The 15,976-nt window shown below is 42.2% G+C and overlaps 1 protein-coding gene across 5 annotated transcripts in view; it reads left to right on the forward strand.

Moving 5' to 3' along the window:
• Nucleotides 1-6,422: 6,422 nt before the first annotated feature.
• LOC115159222 (soluble lamin-associated protein of 75 kDa) overlaps nucleotides 6,423-15,976 on the forward strand; it is a 30,986-nt gene continuing 21,432 nt past the window's right edge. For 2 of the 5 annotated variants that reach the window (XM_029708716.1, XM_029708719.1), the window contains exons 1-2: nucleotides 6,423-6,675; nucleotides 15,816-15,952. In XM_029708716.1, coding sequence (XP_029564576.1) covers nucleotides 15,818-15,952 — 135 coding nt within the window. In that variant the 5' untranslated portion in view covers nucleotides 6,423-6,675; nucleotides 15,816-15,817. Of the gene's footprint in view, nucleotides 6,676-6,866; nucleotides 6,887-7,725; nucleotides 7,747-15,815; nucleotides 15,953-15,976 lie in introns of those variants that run through there. The other 3 variants (XM_029708720.1, XM_029708717.1, XM_029708718.1) reach the window with 3 other exon arrangements.

The following is a 15,976-nucleotide window of genomic DNA, read 5'->3' on the forward strand; positions in this document are numbered from 1 at the left end:
AAACCAAACTTTTGACTGGTACTGTATATGAAAAAGGTAAACCTTATTTACATAAGTATTCAGCCCCTTTGTAAGAGACTCGAAATTGAGATCAGGTGCATCCTGTTTCCATTGATCACTCTTGAGATGTTTCTACAACTTGATTGGAGTCCACCTGTGGTAAATTCCATTGACTGGAAATGATTTGGAAAGGCACACGCCTGTCTATATAAAGTCCAACAGTTGACAGTGCATGTCAGAACAAAAACCAACAAGCCATGAGGTCAAAGGAATTGTCCTTAGAGCTCCAAGACAGGATTATGCCGAGGCACAGATCTGAGGAAGGGAACCAAAAAAAAACCTACAGCATTGAAGGTATCAAAGAACACAGTGGCCTCCATCATTCTTAAATGGAAGAAGTTTGGAACAGCCAACATTCTTCCTAGAGCAGGCTACCCAGCCAAACTGAGCAATCGGGGGAGAAGGGCCTTGGTCAGGGAGGTGACCAAGAACCCAATGGGTGTTGGTCAACTCCCTGAGTTTGCTAAAAGGCACCTAAAGGACTCAGACCATGACAAACAAGATTCTCTGGTCTGACGAAACCAAGATTGAACTCTTTGGCCTGAATGCCAGGCGTCACATCTGGAGGAATCCTGCCACCATCCCTACGGTGAAGCATGGTGGTGGCAGCATCATGCTGTGGAGATGTTTTTCAGCTGCAGGGACTGGGAGACTAGTCAGCATTGAGGGAAAGATGAACGGAGCAAAGTTCACAGAGATCATTGATGAAAACCTGCTCCAGAGCACTCAGGACCTCAGACTGGGGCAAAGGTTCACCTTCCAACAGGACAATGGCCATAAGCACACAGCCAAGACAATTCAGGACTGGCATTGGGACAATGTCCTTGAGTGGCCCAGCCAGAGCCCGGACTTGAACCCGATCGAACATCTCTGGAGAGACCTGAAAATAGCTGTGCAGTGATGCTCCCCATCCAACCTGACAGAGTTTGAGAGGATCTGCAGAGAAGAATGGAAGAATCTCCCCAAATACAGGTGTGCCAAGCTTGTAGCGTCATACCCAAGAAGACTCAAGGCTGTAATCATTGCCAAAGGTGCTTCAACAAAGTACTGAGTAAAGGGTCTGAATACTTATGTAAATGTGATATTGTCACGTCCTGGCCAGTATATAAGGTTAATTGTTTTGTAGTTTGGTCAGGGCGTGACAGAGGGTATTTGTTTTATGTGGTTCGGGGTGGTGTGTTTGTGTAAAGGGTGTTTGATTTAGTATGTCCGGGTTTTGGTTTATGTCTAGGTAGTTCTATGTGGAGTCTAGTATGTCTGTTTCTATGTCTGGTGAATTGGTGTTGGGACTCTCAGTTGAAGGCAGGTGTTTTCTATCTGCCTTTGATTGAGAGTCTCATAAATGAGGGTGTGTTTGTGTTTGTGTTTGGTGGGTGATTGTTCTGTGTTCAGCCCTAGGCTTTGCCAGACTGTTTAGTTGTTCGTTTGTTAGTTCTAGTAGTTTTGTTATTTTGTATTCAGTTGTTTTTTGTAAGTTAATAAATCTAAATATGAGCATACACGTACCTGCTGCATTTTGGTCCTCATTCACCAACGACAGCCGTGACAGATATTGTTCTTTTTTTATACATTTGCGGGGAAAAAATAGTTTTTGCTTTGTAATTATGGGTTATTGTGTTAAGATTGATGGGAGAAAAAATTATTTAATCTATTTTAGAATAAGGCTGTAACGTAAAAAAAATGTGGAAAAAGTCAAGGGATCTTAATACTTTTCAAAAGCACTGTGCATGTTGATATTGGACTCCCTGCGGTTTCTCCTTGCTCTTATCACTTAATTAAATTCCTTCCAGTAAATGCAGTGAAGGTAGAGAGTCTCCTCTGGAATCTGCAGAGTAATTCAGATAGATTTACCCTGGCTGAGAGTTAGGAGGCCCCAGCCCGAAAAACACTACGATAATACCATCGTACACGAGACATGCCGGCCACCTTGCAACAGAACCCTGTCAGTCCACCTCTCTGTCCTGTCTTTGGCCTACACACTAGGGCGTTTGTGAGCACCTCCGTATCACATTAGCACTGTTATTATTAAGTCCTGTCGCTGCTCCTCACTCCTGGAAGAGCTTTAAGTAATTAAGGAAGACCGAACACAACACTCTTGATTGTCTGGCTGGCTGGGTAATGAGACGATGTGGTGGAGTGTGGGGTTAGGGTACCAGTTCATTATTCATTTTGTGGTTGGGAGAAAGTATAGGTTGGGGTGTGTGTATTTGGGGGGGGGGGATTGTGTGTGTGTGTGTGTGTCTTTCAGAATCACTTTTATTTGGCAAGTACAGTTGCATGTACCATTATCCTCATTTATAAACGTTGTGCAATTACAAAATATCTGCTAAAACATGCGTGCGCCAGTTTTCACAAAGTTGGCATTTATAAAAACTGAACTTGACATGAGAATGTGCTTAGCTTTTCACAAACTTTAGACCTTGTGATTCTAGTGGTTGAACCACAGTTTCTAGTGGTTGAAGTTATGGACTTCAATTAGGGAAGTAGCCTAGTATTGTATATGTGCAAATGGGGGATATGATGACACACTTATTCATAAAAGAAAACTAAACATAAATATAATAACCAGATATAATAATTTTATTAGGTTTCAGGTATGAACCATATGCAGACAGTGTCGAAGAAACAAAAGTTTATTTCTAATACAGGGGCAGACAAACAACAGGTCAAAGGAAGGCAAGGGTCAGTAGTCCAGAGAGGGTGCGAAAGGCACAGAATGGTGGGCAGTCTCAGGGTCAGGGCAAGCAGGGGTCAATAATCCAGTGATGTGGGGCAAGGTATAGAACGGCAGGCAGGCTCAGGGTTTGGGCGGGCAGAACAGTCAAAACTGGGTAGGACTAGAAAACAGGAGCAAGGGGAACAAATGCTGGTAGGTTTCACGACACAAAACGAACTGGCAACAGACAAACAGAGAACACAGGTATAAATACACAGGGGATAATGGGGAAGATGGGTGACGTCTGGAGGTGGGTGGAGACAAGCACAAAGACAGTTGAAAAGATCAAGGTGTGACACATTTGCCATTGGTGAGAAGAGTGAAGTTAAAAAAGTTTTGCATCTTTGCATTCGAAATAGTTAGAACAGGGATGGGCAACTTTGATGGGGGTGGGGGCCACAAAAAAACTGAAACTCATGAGGGCCTGTAGTGGCTCATGAGCAAAATATTTTAGCGGCACCCCTTGTGACAGCGAAGTTTTAAAGTTTCCTGCAATTCTACTCATTTTGCCATGGGGTGTAGAGAAAATTGTGCAGTTTTACCACAAATTTTCTGCCATTCTACTCATTCTGCCATAGCGTGGAGGCAAATGTTAGCAGTTTTTAATATGATAACCGATGATCAATGGGCCCCACCCCGGTCAGTAATTCAACCATGCTTACTACAAGTTTAGATAGCAAGCCACTAGACTAACTTACCAATCTAAAAACATTTAGCTGTCATGGGCTAATTGAATGACTGCTGATGCACATCCAAATTTCGAAATTGCACCTTGCGTACTCATTCTATTATTCTAACAGTCAACAGTAAGTTGAGACCCTGACTGAGTTATTATTTAAAACAAAATGTGAAATGAATCTGCAGGCCACCAGTTGACCATCCCTTTAATCATTTCCTTAAAACTTTCAATAAGACTTTTACTAACACTGCTATCTTATTTTGATTCACTTTTTTGAACTCCAAGCACAGATAGGACACATGGAAATTCATTTCCTTAGGCATTAATCATGCAAACATATTTATTTTTTATTGTGACACAGCATCAGTGACATTCAACCCTATAATCGTCTGTTCTCTACCCATGGAATTAGTCCACTGTGCCGCCATGTTCTTGGATTAATTTGAGAACATGAGTTTAAATAGAACCCTGAGGAAACCTGTAAGAACTGTTACACTGAAGTACTGAAATTCCCACAGAAGAATGTTGTTTCTTAACATTCTCTGAACTATTTGAAAACATTCCCAATGTCAAACCAGTTGGAGAATGTTCCTAGGAAATTACCAAAATTGAAATGAAATGTAACCATGTTTGAACCTTTAGGAAACATTCTGCTAAAGTAATGAAATATTTTTAATACTAATATATATATATTTTGTCAAGTTCCTTAAATGTGCTGAGAATGTTCCAAAGCCAAGCATCTATCCTGCACCATTCCTTGAAAGTTGTGGGAAGGTTGTATGCAAAATAACCATGGGACAATCATGCTCTCACAAAGCTCTTAGAAACACATGGTCCTTAGAATGTTTTGTGCTAGCTGGGCTATTTCCTATTTCATTTCCATTATCATTTCAGAATAAATTCCTCACCTTGTCTGACTGTGATGGTTTCATGCTCACAAAGTAGCCTATAGGCCTACAACATCCCATCTCTCATTTATTTGGACCACTTTACAATAGTAAATAGATAAACTATTTAAAGTATTTTGCTCTGTGGTCAGATCCATTTACGTTTTTTTTGTTGCTATTGTGTATATATGCGCCTGAATAGCTTCCTGTAATTGTAGTTGTCGCACCATAAAAACATAATACACAATACATATTTTTATAACCATTGCTGAATACATTCCTTGCCACCTTTTCTGGTCATGATGGGTTCATATTCCCGAAGAATCTTTAGTCTTCAACAAATTACCATCTCTCATTAAATTGGGCCTATTAGAATGGCTATTATTTCAAATATTTAGCTCTATGCATCAGAAAGCGATGTAAGGTTTATAACATACAGTAGAATTTAACAGATGAACAGGCAGTTTATATGTTGCTTTGAAGTTTTTAGGCTAGCTAACCCTGTAGTTTACCATTTTTTTTTTGAATAGACATACTAGATAGGTTTTCTAAATTAGTTGGTGTTGCAGTATATTTAGGTTCGAAAAAAGTTAATTCAAAACATTATTGAATTCAAACTATCTGTTTACAGTTCCACAGTTCCACAGCAGATGTCACTTTAAAAGTTAAAAACATTCTGCCAACACCTCCAGAGACATTTGATCAAGTTTGCAATTGCTATTTCCTTTAGAAACTGTCTTGGCCTAATTCCAATACTTCCAAAGTATACAGCAAATAGGGGCTTTATTGTCAACATACTGAACAAAAATGCAAACGCAACATGCAACAATTTTCAAGATTGTACTGAGTTACAGTTCATATAAGGAAATCAGTCAATTGAAATAAATTAATTGGGCCCTAATCTATAGATTTCACATGACAGGGCTGGGGCGCAGCCATGGGTGGGCCTGGGAGGGCTAGGCCCACCCAATTGGGAGCCAGGTCCACCCACTGGCGTGGATTCTCTGGCAACAGCAGTGTTGGACATTCCTGCTGTCAGCATGCCAATTGCACATTCCCTCAAAACTTGAGACATCAGTGGCATTGTGTTGTGTGACAAAATGGCACATTTTAGAGTGTCCTTTTATTTTCACCAGCACAAGGTGCACATGTGTAATGCTGTTTAATCAGCTTCTTGATATGCCACACCTGTCAGGTGGATGGATTATCTTGGAAAGGAGAAATGCTCACTAACAGGGTTGTAAACAAATTTGTGCACAAAATATGAGAGAAATAAGCTTTTCTGTAATCTTTTATTTCAGCTCATGAAAAATGGGACCAACACTTTAAATGTTGCTTTTATATTTTTGTTCAGATTAAAAGGTGAATAATGGTGTTTTTCAGGTGTTGTTTTAACGATTGTTCATGCATGCACAGTTTCTGGACGGGTCTGATTTATAACAGAAAACATGCTTATGTGTGGTGTGCCCCAAGTAGATAAATCTCAATATTTTTGTATTTGCACATTGTTTTTCTTCAGAAAAGGCACACAGATATTTAGTATGAAATGTAGGCTATGCAATGGTTATAAATGAGCCCCCTGGTTTACACAGGCAGCCAATTCTGATATTCTTTGTCACTAATTGGTCTTTCGACCAATCAGATCAGCTCTGAAAAAGAGTTTTGACGTGAAAAGATCTGGTGTGATCTGTCTGGCTGTGTAAACACAGCCTACTATGCCCACTCTTGTTGCTGGGCTGAAAAGAGAAGCATTTCTCAATGATTTGACTCCATCTACTGTTCAAAGGCTGCGTCTACACAGGCAGCCCAATTCTGATCTTTTTTTTTCTCCACTAATTGGTATTTCGACCAATCACATCAGATCTTTTCACATCATCTCTGTAATTGTAAAGCACCAGTATCACACACACATGTTGTGAATATATTAATATGTAGCCTAGTCTAGGATAACTTCAAATAAATGCTTTTATGATATCAGAGAAACAGTGCAAATCAAGTTCTAACTTGGAAAGAATTTAGAGGATATAGGCCTCTATATATATATATATAAAAAAAAATCTTGCACTTTGCTCTTATAATGTTTTAAATAAATATTTGAGACATCAGTCGTATTGTGGTCCCTGGTTGGGTATGTTTGCCTTGCACATTCTCTCTGACCCAGCAGCCAAAGAACGGAACGCGCGCATCATGGGGAGCGTACGGACTGTTGCGCAGGCTACAAGCTATTAGCAACCTAGGCGTTCGTGGGTTTAAAAAAACATTCAAGAAATAAACCGTATAGTTGGTGCAATAGAAGTAAAAGAAACTGCCTACGTGTCATCAGCAGGATTAAGGTAAGTTTCCGATTATTTCACGAACAACACAATGTATTTTAAATTGGAGATATTTGTAGATTGTTGCGGGAGTGTTTGGAGTCCTGAAACGCGCTGATGTGAGATGGTTGGTGTGGCCGCTGTTTCGGCCCTGCTGATGAGGGGAAGCATCACTTTAGACAGGATTACAGAATGACTCACTGAGAACCGCTACCATTTTCGAATTTTAAATGTACGTATGGGGTGTTTTTTTGAATGTAGGACTGTGTTGGATGGATATGTTTGGATAGGGCCGGTGTTTTCACAAGTGACGGCATCCAAGAGCACTGTAAGGAATTTGGAAATGGAATCTTAAGTATCGGGGGACGAGCTGTTGGAAATCAGGATTCGCAGAAGATTAGGTCCGAAGTTATTGTTCGTTCACCTGTGTTACTAGATCTAATTGCATGTCGCATTGTGTTTGTTTGTTTGAACTTCAATAGGCCTACATAGTGGCACGTTTTTGCTGACTCGGCCCTAACGCTGCCACGCCTCTCCTATAACCTACGAGGGATCGTACAGTTGATGTGCGTGTGTATTGTACTCTTCTCGTTCACCAAGGCTAAATTATAGTATAGGAGATACGTCCCTCTTCTGACGTTTCACATTATTGCCACCAGATAGGGCTAGGCTACTTAGAAACGTTAACACCGAGTGAAGGTCTGGATAAGGAATGTTATGTAACTTCAGAGAGGTGTGTTTTTATATATCAATCTCTGAGAGAGGGGGTATGTAAGGAAAGCAATCCATTATGTTACAGCAAGCAAAACAATGTTTCTATAACGTGTGTTAAAACAAGCAAAACTGCTCAAGATTTTACACTTCGACATTGGTATCTGAGTGCACACACTATTAAATGTGTGTGGTGGCTATAGGGCTACATCTGCTGTGTGACATCACACATTCTATATGTACCTATGAGCAAGCTCTGATGCCCCGACTGGGTGTCTGTTTCCTGCTCTGCCCCTATAGACCAGTGTTATGTAACATGCTACACACAAGTGCACAGCCTGGCATGCACACAAACGTGCAGTCGAGAGTTAACTACATCAGGTATTTACTGTGTGCGCGTTGGATAGGTATACTTGTGCTTTTGTTTCTATTTGGTTGTTTGATGGTCAATCTGGATTAGATGTTTTTAGTGCAGTTAGTGCGGAGCTCTTTTGGCCTTTGTCAAATAAAATAGCATTTGTAACAGGCGCCGAATACAACAGGGGTAGACCTTACAGTGAAATGCTTACTTACAAGCCCTTAATGAAATAATGCAGTTAAGAAATATGTGATAAGTAACAATTAAAGAGCAGCAGTATATACAGCTATATACATGGGGGACCGGTACAGAGTCAATATGCGGGGGCACCGGTTGGTCGAGGTAATATGTACATGTAGGTAGAGTTAAAGTGACTATGCATAAATAAACAGAATAGCAGCAGCATAAAAGAGGGAGGGGGGGCCAGGCAATGTAAATAGTTAGGGTAGTCATTTGATTAGCTGTTCAGGAGTCTATTGGCTTGGGGGTAGAAGCTGTTGAGAAGCCTTTTGGACCTAGACTTGGCGCTCCGGTACCGTTTGCCGTGCGGTAGCCGTAGAGAACAGTCTATGACTAGGGTGGCTGGAGACTTGGACAATTTTTTTGGGGCCTTCTCTGACACCACCTGGTATAGAGGTCCAGGATGGCAGGAAGCTTGGCCCCATAGATGTACTGGGCCGTACGCACTACCCTCTGTAGTGCCTTGCGGTCGGAGGCCAAGCAGTTGCCATACCAGGACGTGATGCAACCAGTCAGGATGCTTTTGATGGTGCAGCTGTTGAACTTTTTGAGGATCTGGGGACCCATGCCAAATATTTTCAGTCTCCTGAGGGGGAAAATATTTTGTTGTGCCCTCTTCACGACTGTCTTGGTGTGCTTGGACCATGATAGTTTGTTGGTGATGTGGACACCAATGAACTTGAAGCTCTCAACCTGCTCCACTACAGCCCCGTCGACGAGAATGGGGGCGTGCTCGGTCCTCCTTTTCCTGTAGTCCACAATCGGATCCTTTGTCTTGATCACATTGAGGGAGAGGTTGTTGTCCTTTCACCACACTGCCAAGTCTCTGACCTCCTCCCTATAGGCTGCCTCATCATAGTCGGTGATCAGGCCTACCACTGTTGTCATCAGCGAACTTCATGATGGTGTTGGAGTCGTGCCTGGCCATGCAGTCATGAGTGAACAGGGAGTACAGGAAGGGACTGAGCACACACCCCTGAGGGGCACCTGTGTTGAGGATCAGCATGGCGGATGTGTTACTTGTGTTGCACTTTTTTATATTCAGAGGTGGAAACTTTCTGTGGGAATATATGGGAATTAATATTAACACCATTTAAATGTAGATGTTTTTTGCATTGAATATATTTACCATATCATATGGAGACAGAAACAAACCTTTTACCTTATCATAAGTAGACATAATTGCAAATGTTGACATCCTTCCAAATAAGTAATAAAAAAACGATTTAGTTACGAATTAAACTTTAATTAAATGAGTTGACTCTTCACATGGGATGATTTCACTGAACAACAAAAGGGAAAATTGAATGATCCCCCAATGATCCATCACATCTCCCAAAATGTTTTCAACATACATCTGTTAAATGATAGTCTAGAAACTAAAGCTTTGGTTGTCTTCCTCAGGCTTCCATGTCTTCTCCCTGGACCTCCTCAATGTCCACCTCTTGAACACTGAGGCCTCATCTTCACTGTCACTTTCCAACCTTGTTGAGGATGGCTTGTCAGGCTCAAAAAGCCTCAAGTTTGCCCAGATGGCCACCAATTTTTCAACCCTTGTATTGGTCAGCCTGTTGCGTGCTTTGCTGTGTGTTCCAAAACAAGGACCAGTTGCACTCTGAGGTGGCTGATGTTGGTGGGATTTGGAGGATGATGGAGGCAACAGGGGAAAGAGCCTCGGAGCCACGAAGTCCCTTGCACCAGGTGGCTGATGAGCTATGTTAGCACGGCTGCCATATTGCATCTCCATCCCAAAGCCCTTGCTTGGAAGTGTACTTCACCAGACTGCTTGAACATTGCCCTCATCCAGGCCAACGTGGCGAGACACTGTAGTGATGACACAATAGGCCTTGTTTATCTCTGCACCAGACAGGATGCTTTTGCCAGCATACTTGAGGCCCAACATGTACAGTTGAAGTCGGAAGTTTACATACACTTAGGTTGGAATCATTAAAATTTGTTTTTCAACCACTTAACAACTTTCTTGTTAACAAACTGTAGTTTTGGCAAGTCGATTAGGACATCTACTTTGTGCAATGCACAAGTAAAATTTCCAACAATTCTTTACAGACAGATTATTTCACTTAATTCACTGTATCACAATTCCAGTGGGTCAGAAGTTTATACACTAAGTTGACTGTGCCTTTAAACAGCTTGGAAAATTCCAGAAAATGATGTCATGGTTTTAGAATCTTCTGATAGGCTAATTGACATCATTTGAGTCAATTGGAGGTGTACCTGTGGATGTATTTCAAGGCCTACCTTCAAACTCAGTGCCTCTTTGCTTGACATCATGGGAAAATCAAAAGAAATCAGCCAAGACCTCAGGAAAAAAATTGTAGACCTCCACAAGTCTGGTTCATCCTTGGGAGCAATTTCCAAACGCCTGAAGGTACCATGTTCATCTGTACAAACAATAGTACGCAAGTATAAACACCATGGGACCACACAGCCGTCATACCGCACAGGAAGGAGACACGTTCTGTCTCCTAGAGATGAACGTACTTTGGTGGGAAAAGTGCAAATCAATCCCAGAACAACAGCAAAGGACCTTGTGACGATGCTGGCGGAAACAGGTACAAAAGTATCTATATCCACAGTAAAATGAGTCCTATATCGACATAACCTGAAAGGCCACTCAGCAAGGAAGAAGCCAGTGCTCCAAAACCGCCATTACAAAAGCCAGACTACAGTTTGCAACTGCACATGGGGACAAAGATCGTACGTTTTGGAGAAATGTCCTCTGGTATGATGAAACATAAATAGAACTGTTTGGCCATAATGAACATCGTTATGTTTGGAGGAAAAAGGGGGAGGCTTGCAAGCTGAATAACACCATCCCAACCGTGCTTCACGGCAGCATCATGTTGTGGGGGTGCTTTGCTGCAGGAGGGACTGGTGCACTTCACAAAATAGATGGCATCATGAGGGAGGACAATTATGTGGATATATTGAAGCAACATCACCAGACATCAGTCAGGAAGTTAAAGCTTGGTTGCAGATGGGTCTTCCAAATGGACAATGACCCCAAGCATACTTCCAAAGTTGCGGCAAAATGGCTTAAGGACAGCCAAGTCAAGGTATTGGAGTGGCCATCACAACGCCCTGACCTCAATCCTATAGAAAATTTGTGGGACGAACTGAAAAGTGTGTGCGAGCAAGGAGGGCTACAAACCTGACTCAGTTACACCAGCTCTGTCAGGAGGAATGGGTCAAAATTCACCCAACTTATTGTGGGAAGCTTGTGGAAGGCTACCTGAAACGTTTTACCCAAGTTAAACAATTTAAAGACAATGCTACCAAATACTAATTGAGTGCATGTAAACTTCTGACCCACTGGGAATGAAATGAAACAAGTAAAAGCTGAAATATAATTCTCTCTATTATTCTGACATTTCACATTCTTAATAAAGTGGTCATTTTAACTGACCTAAGACAGGGAATTCTTACTAGGATTAAATGTCAGGAATTGTGAAACTGAGTTTAAATGTATTTGGCTAAGGTGTATGTAAACTTTTGACTTCAACTGTACCTTCTGTGGTCCAAGGTCATTGATGACTGCCTTCAGCTGATCTGCAATGTGGAGACCGGTGTGTCTGTTTTCCCTTGTCTGTGCTCTTGTAGAATACTAGTTGAGGGGTGGAGATGATGTAGTTAATTATTCCTTGCCCATGAATGTTTGACCACCCATCAGAGATGATTGCAATGCAGTCTGCTTTTTATATGATTTGCTTGACCTTCACATGATCTCTGAACTCTGCATCCAGCAAATGAGTAGATAAAGCATGTCTGGTTTGAGGGGTGTATGCTGGGCTGTGAGCATCAGAGGTGAACCAGTTGCATACACAGCTCGAGCAAGACATTCATCAGCATTTATCTGACTACATTCCTCTGAGTCAAAAAAATGTCTGATTCCAGGAGGACCATGAGCTTTTGCTATCGATAAGGTGTCTGATTCATCATTTTCACCTCAAATAGAAGTAGAGGGACTTTTGTCAGAGGTTGCTTGTTGTGAGGTCTTAGGGAACTTTATGAACTTGCCCAGATGATTCTGCATCTTTGTTGCATTCTTCACACATGATTTGGCACAGTATTTGCAAATGTACACAGCTTTTCCTTCTACATTAGCTGCAGTGAAATGTCTCCACACATCAGATAGTGCCCGTGACATTTTCCTGTTAAGATTAGTAAAAACAAATACAGTTCCATGTACAGATAAATAGTTAAGCAGTTAGATTAAACATCTACTTTGTAAGAAATGTTTTTAAATGAAACTTGTATGGAAACAGGTGAATTAACACTGCTCAGTTAGCAGGCTCAAGCAAGCTAAAACCCACATGGTAGCAAAAACTAACTAGCAGAAATTGTTAGAAATGGGTTAAACAGACTTTGCTGTAGGCTACTATTTACTAGTTAACAAGCAGTCATATAAAATATATTCACCCCACCCAGTATTGTAATCAAAACTTACCAGAAAGCATGTAGTCCTTGGCTCAGACAGTGTAGTAGTGTGGGCTCAATAGCATTTAATTTAGTGTGCAAGATCTTGAGAATCAGCTGTACATGTGATGGAAGAATGCACTGTGCATGCAGAGGGTTGCAATTCCATTGCATTGGGGGTAGTTTAACCAAAATATCCCGCAAGACCTAGAATTGTCTTGTGTGTCTCACCAAAAAGGCTCACTGTTATAAGCTAACCTTTCTTGATGAATTTAAGCAAAATTCCCGTTCTTAACTTCCCATGTAAAATTTCTGAAAATATTTAGTTGTTACCTACCCTTACCACATGGGGGCAGCCCGTCAGGAAGTTCAGAATCCAGTTGCAGAGAGAGGTGTTTAGTGGAGATGGAAGTTTAACTTGAATTCATATCTCCACTGCACATAGACGCACTACATAAGATCACTTACACACAGACTTCTCCATTTCCAAGCAATAACAGCAGTAGGTTTTCCTCAAACTATTCAGAAATGAAGAACCTACTATAGTTACGCTGAGATTATATCCCCCTGCTTATTATCTCCAATTTCCCCAGTGTGACAGTAGTGTGTAACATGGAAGCAACCAGAAATGGTTCACAGGAGCAGCACAAAATGTCAGCAGGGAACAGGGCAGGTTTTGTAACACCACACCCCCACCCTGGCCTAATGGAAAGCAGAGCAAAGCTCTGGAATGCCATGGTAAAGTTCTGCGGGTGGGGGGGCGATTCAGAGCGTGTCTGTTTCTGATGTTGGGAGAGGGTTGATGTGTGTGTCTGTGCAAAAGAGACCTACCCCAAACCTGGATCATATTTTTATTTACTCTTTTATTTAACTAGGCAAGTAAGTTAAGAACAAATTCTTAGTTACAATGACGGCCTACCGGGGAACAGTGGGCCTTGTTCAGGGGCAGAATGACAGATTTTTACCAGATTTTTATCTTTACAGATGTTTATCCCCAGCTCGGGGATTTGATCCAGCAAACTTTCTGGCCCAGCGCTCTAACCACTAGGCTGCCTGCTGCCCCGTGTAGGCGGGGTGCTGAGCCCCCGAGGTTATAGGCAGTAGTGACCCATGCCAGCCCAACCCCAACATGTTCGCCTGAAACCAGTTGGAACCAAATCATTCGGGTCCAGAAAAGGGCTAACATGCTGACCAGACCGCACGCAAGTTGATTTTGTCCACCCACATCAGGACACACAGGTTAAAATATCAAAACAAACTCTGAACTAATTATATTAATTTGGGGACTGGTCGAAAAGCTTTAAACATTTATGGCAATTTAGCCAGCTAGCTTTGCTGTTGCTAGCTCATTGTCCTGGGATATAAACATTGGGTTGTTATTTTACCTGAAATGCACAAGGTCCTCTACTCCGTCAATTTGTTTCTAGTCATCTCTCCTCCTTCCTTCAGGCTTCATCTTCTTATTTTGGACTTTATATGGCGGTTGGCAACCAACTTTAGGTGCATTACCACAACCGACTGGAGTGTGGACCTCAGTTTCTTTCAATCACCCACGTGGGTATATGTTCCTAAAAACCAATGAGATGGGAGAGGCTGGACTTGTGGAGTGTCACAAATAGAACCAAGTTCTATTTTAGCTCCTGGCCACGCAGACGCTGGCTGACCCGTGCAATGATTGAATAACATGTATGTGTAAATGTATTTTGCAACGCGAGCGTTGTGGTCAGCATGTAAGGGCTAGAGGGGGAGCACAGTTGTAGTGCTAGCTGCAAGAAAGGCAGTAGGGGGCTGCCTCAAGTTGAGGGATGCCTATAGGGAAACACACTCACCCAAAGTAACTAACATGTCATAAGGGCTGCAATTACATGAGGACCCCAAGGTCCGGACCTCTCATTTTTTTTTCTATTTTGAGGGTGAAAAAAGGATAAATGTGGACACACACACAAACAATTACAGTTCAACATTTCAAAATATTACACCCCGAGTTGATTAAAACTCAGAAAGCTTATATTCTTGATCGGACTGAGTTTTAATTGCGTCTGCCGCTTTGCGTAATGAGTGGAATCATAGTGGCCTGTTGGTTGTGTGACTCCTCCTTTAGTTCTGTCTTCTGTCCTCTCTTTTTCTGTCGGTTTTTCTGTGTCGTGCTGGTAGTGTGAGGCTGACACAGATCGGCGGTGACAGACAGCCACAGAACATCTCAGGATGGCTGGAACGACTGCCAACTCTCTGGGACGGGAGGGAACCTGTGTGTGGGCTAGTGTACGTGCGTCCGAGACAGTGTTTGCCTGTACACACCTGCGTTAAATTTGTGTGGTCGTGTTTGCACCCCTTGAAAGCCTCTGTGTGTCTCTGAGTTGTGACAGTAACACAGAACTGTGTGTGAGAGAGGTCAGTCTGTGAACTGGGTGAAACTGACAACGGGCCAGCGTCACTGACATGAACTGGTTTTCATTAGTGCTGATGTGTGTGTCTGCTTCGGCCCACGGAACAGGCCCAGAGCCCTACTGTAAAGTCTCCTCCGGTGGACGTTGTCCTTCCAGTGTCTAATAGGAAACCGGTGAAACAACAGCATTGGTAGAAAGCGCGCACACACACACCCTCTCTCTTGTTCGTAGACTGTTCAGTGTGTTCTATCTAACCTATCCTGAAGGGAAAATATTGCCTCATAACATTTAGCACAATGGACCCCTTTGTTTTCAATTTCCATATCTGATTTGAATGTTCTTTTGTTTGTCCCTTAATTCAATAGCTGACTATTCATCTATAACATATAGTCTTGATCTCCTTCATATTAATAATTCTCATGTGAGGGACCTTTCTGCAATAAGACCGTGGTGACTGTCATTTCTAGATACTATAAATAGTACAATTAATTTGCTGACAAAATGTCAGTGTTTTTCCTCCGTCCTCTTCAGAGTACATGTGGTTGGTTGTGTAGTGGCCAGATAGAAGTAGCCTGTTCTCTATTGTAGTCCATGTTGAGGGTTCTATACATAGGTGTTTTATAGGTGGGATGTTTCGTCCTTCAAGTGAGGGCAGCATTGGAAGTGTGTCACTGAAGTAAGCATTTCACTGTTAGTCTACACCTGTTTGCGAAGCATGTGACGAATAAAATAACAATTGACGTCATGGTAACTTCAGAATAGCATGGCCTTGTCTGATGACTGAGCCACAGAGTTAGTGTTTCTGCACTTTATACTTTGTGCGACTCCATTTTCATTGCTTTGGGTTTATTTTGGATATGAAGAGGTGGTTTTACGTTGGGCCTAGGGGAAGACAGAATACAGGTGTAAAGTTAGTTTTTTTTGTTTTAAAAGAATCCATTCCCAGTGCGTTCATCAATGGGACCAGACATTGTATATTTTATTTGCCATGATGAGTGACCCTTTGACCCCTGACCTTTGCCCTGTAGGGATGGAGTTCCCTGTGGACGTGTTGGATTCAGTGAGGCAAGAGGAGGAGGAGCAGGCAGCAGAGGGCTACATGACCCAGCTACGATACGTCAGCCCCGACAAGACCGAGAGCTTTACCCTGCCCAGCCACAGAAAGGTGTGTGTGTGTGTGTGTGTACAC

Source organism: Salmo trutta, chromosome 23, assembly GCF_901001165.1.
Source record: "Salmo trutta chromosome 23, fSalTru1.1, whole genome shotgun sequence".
NCBI lineage: Eukaryota > Metazoa > Chordata > Actinopteri > Salmoniformes > Salmonidae > Salmo > Salmo trutta.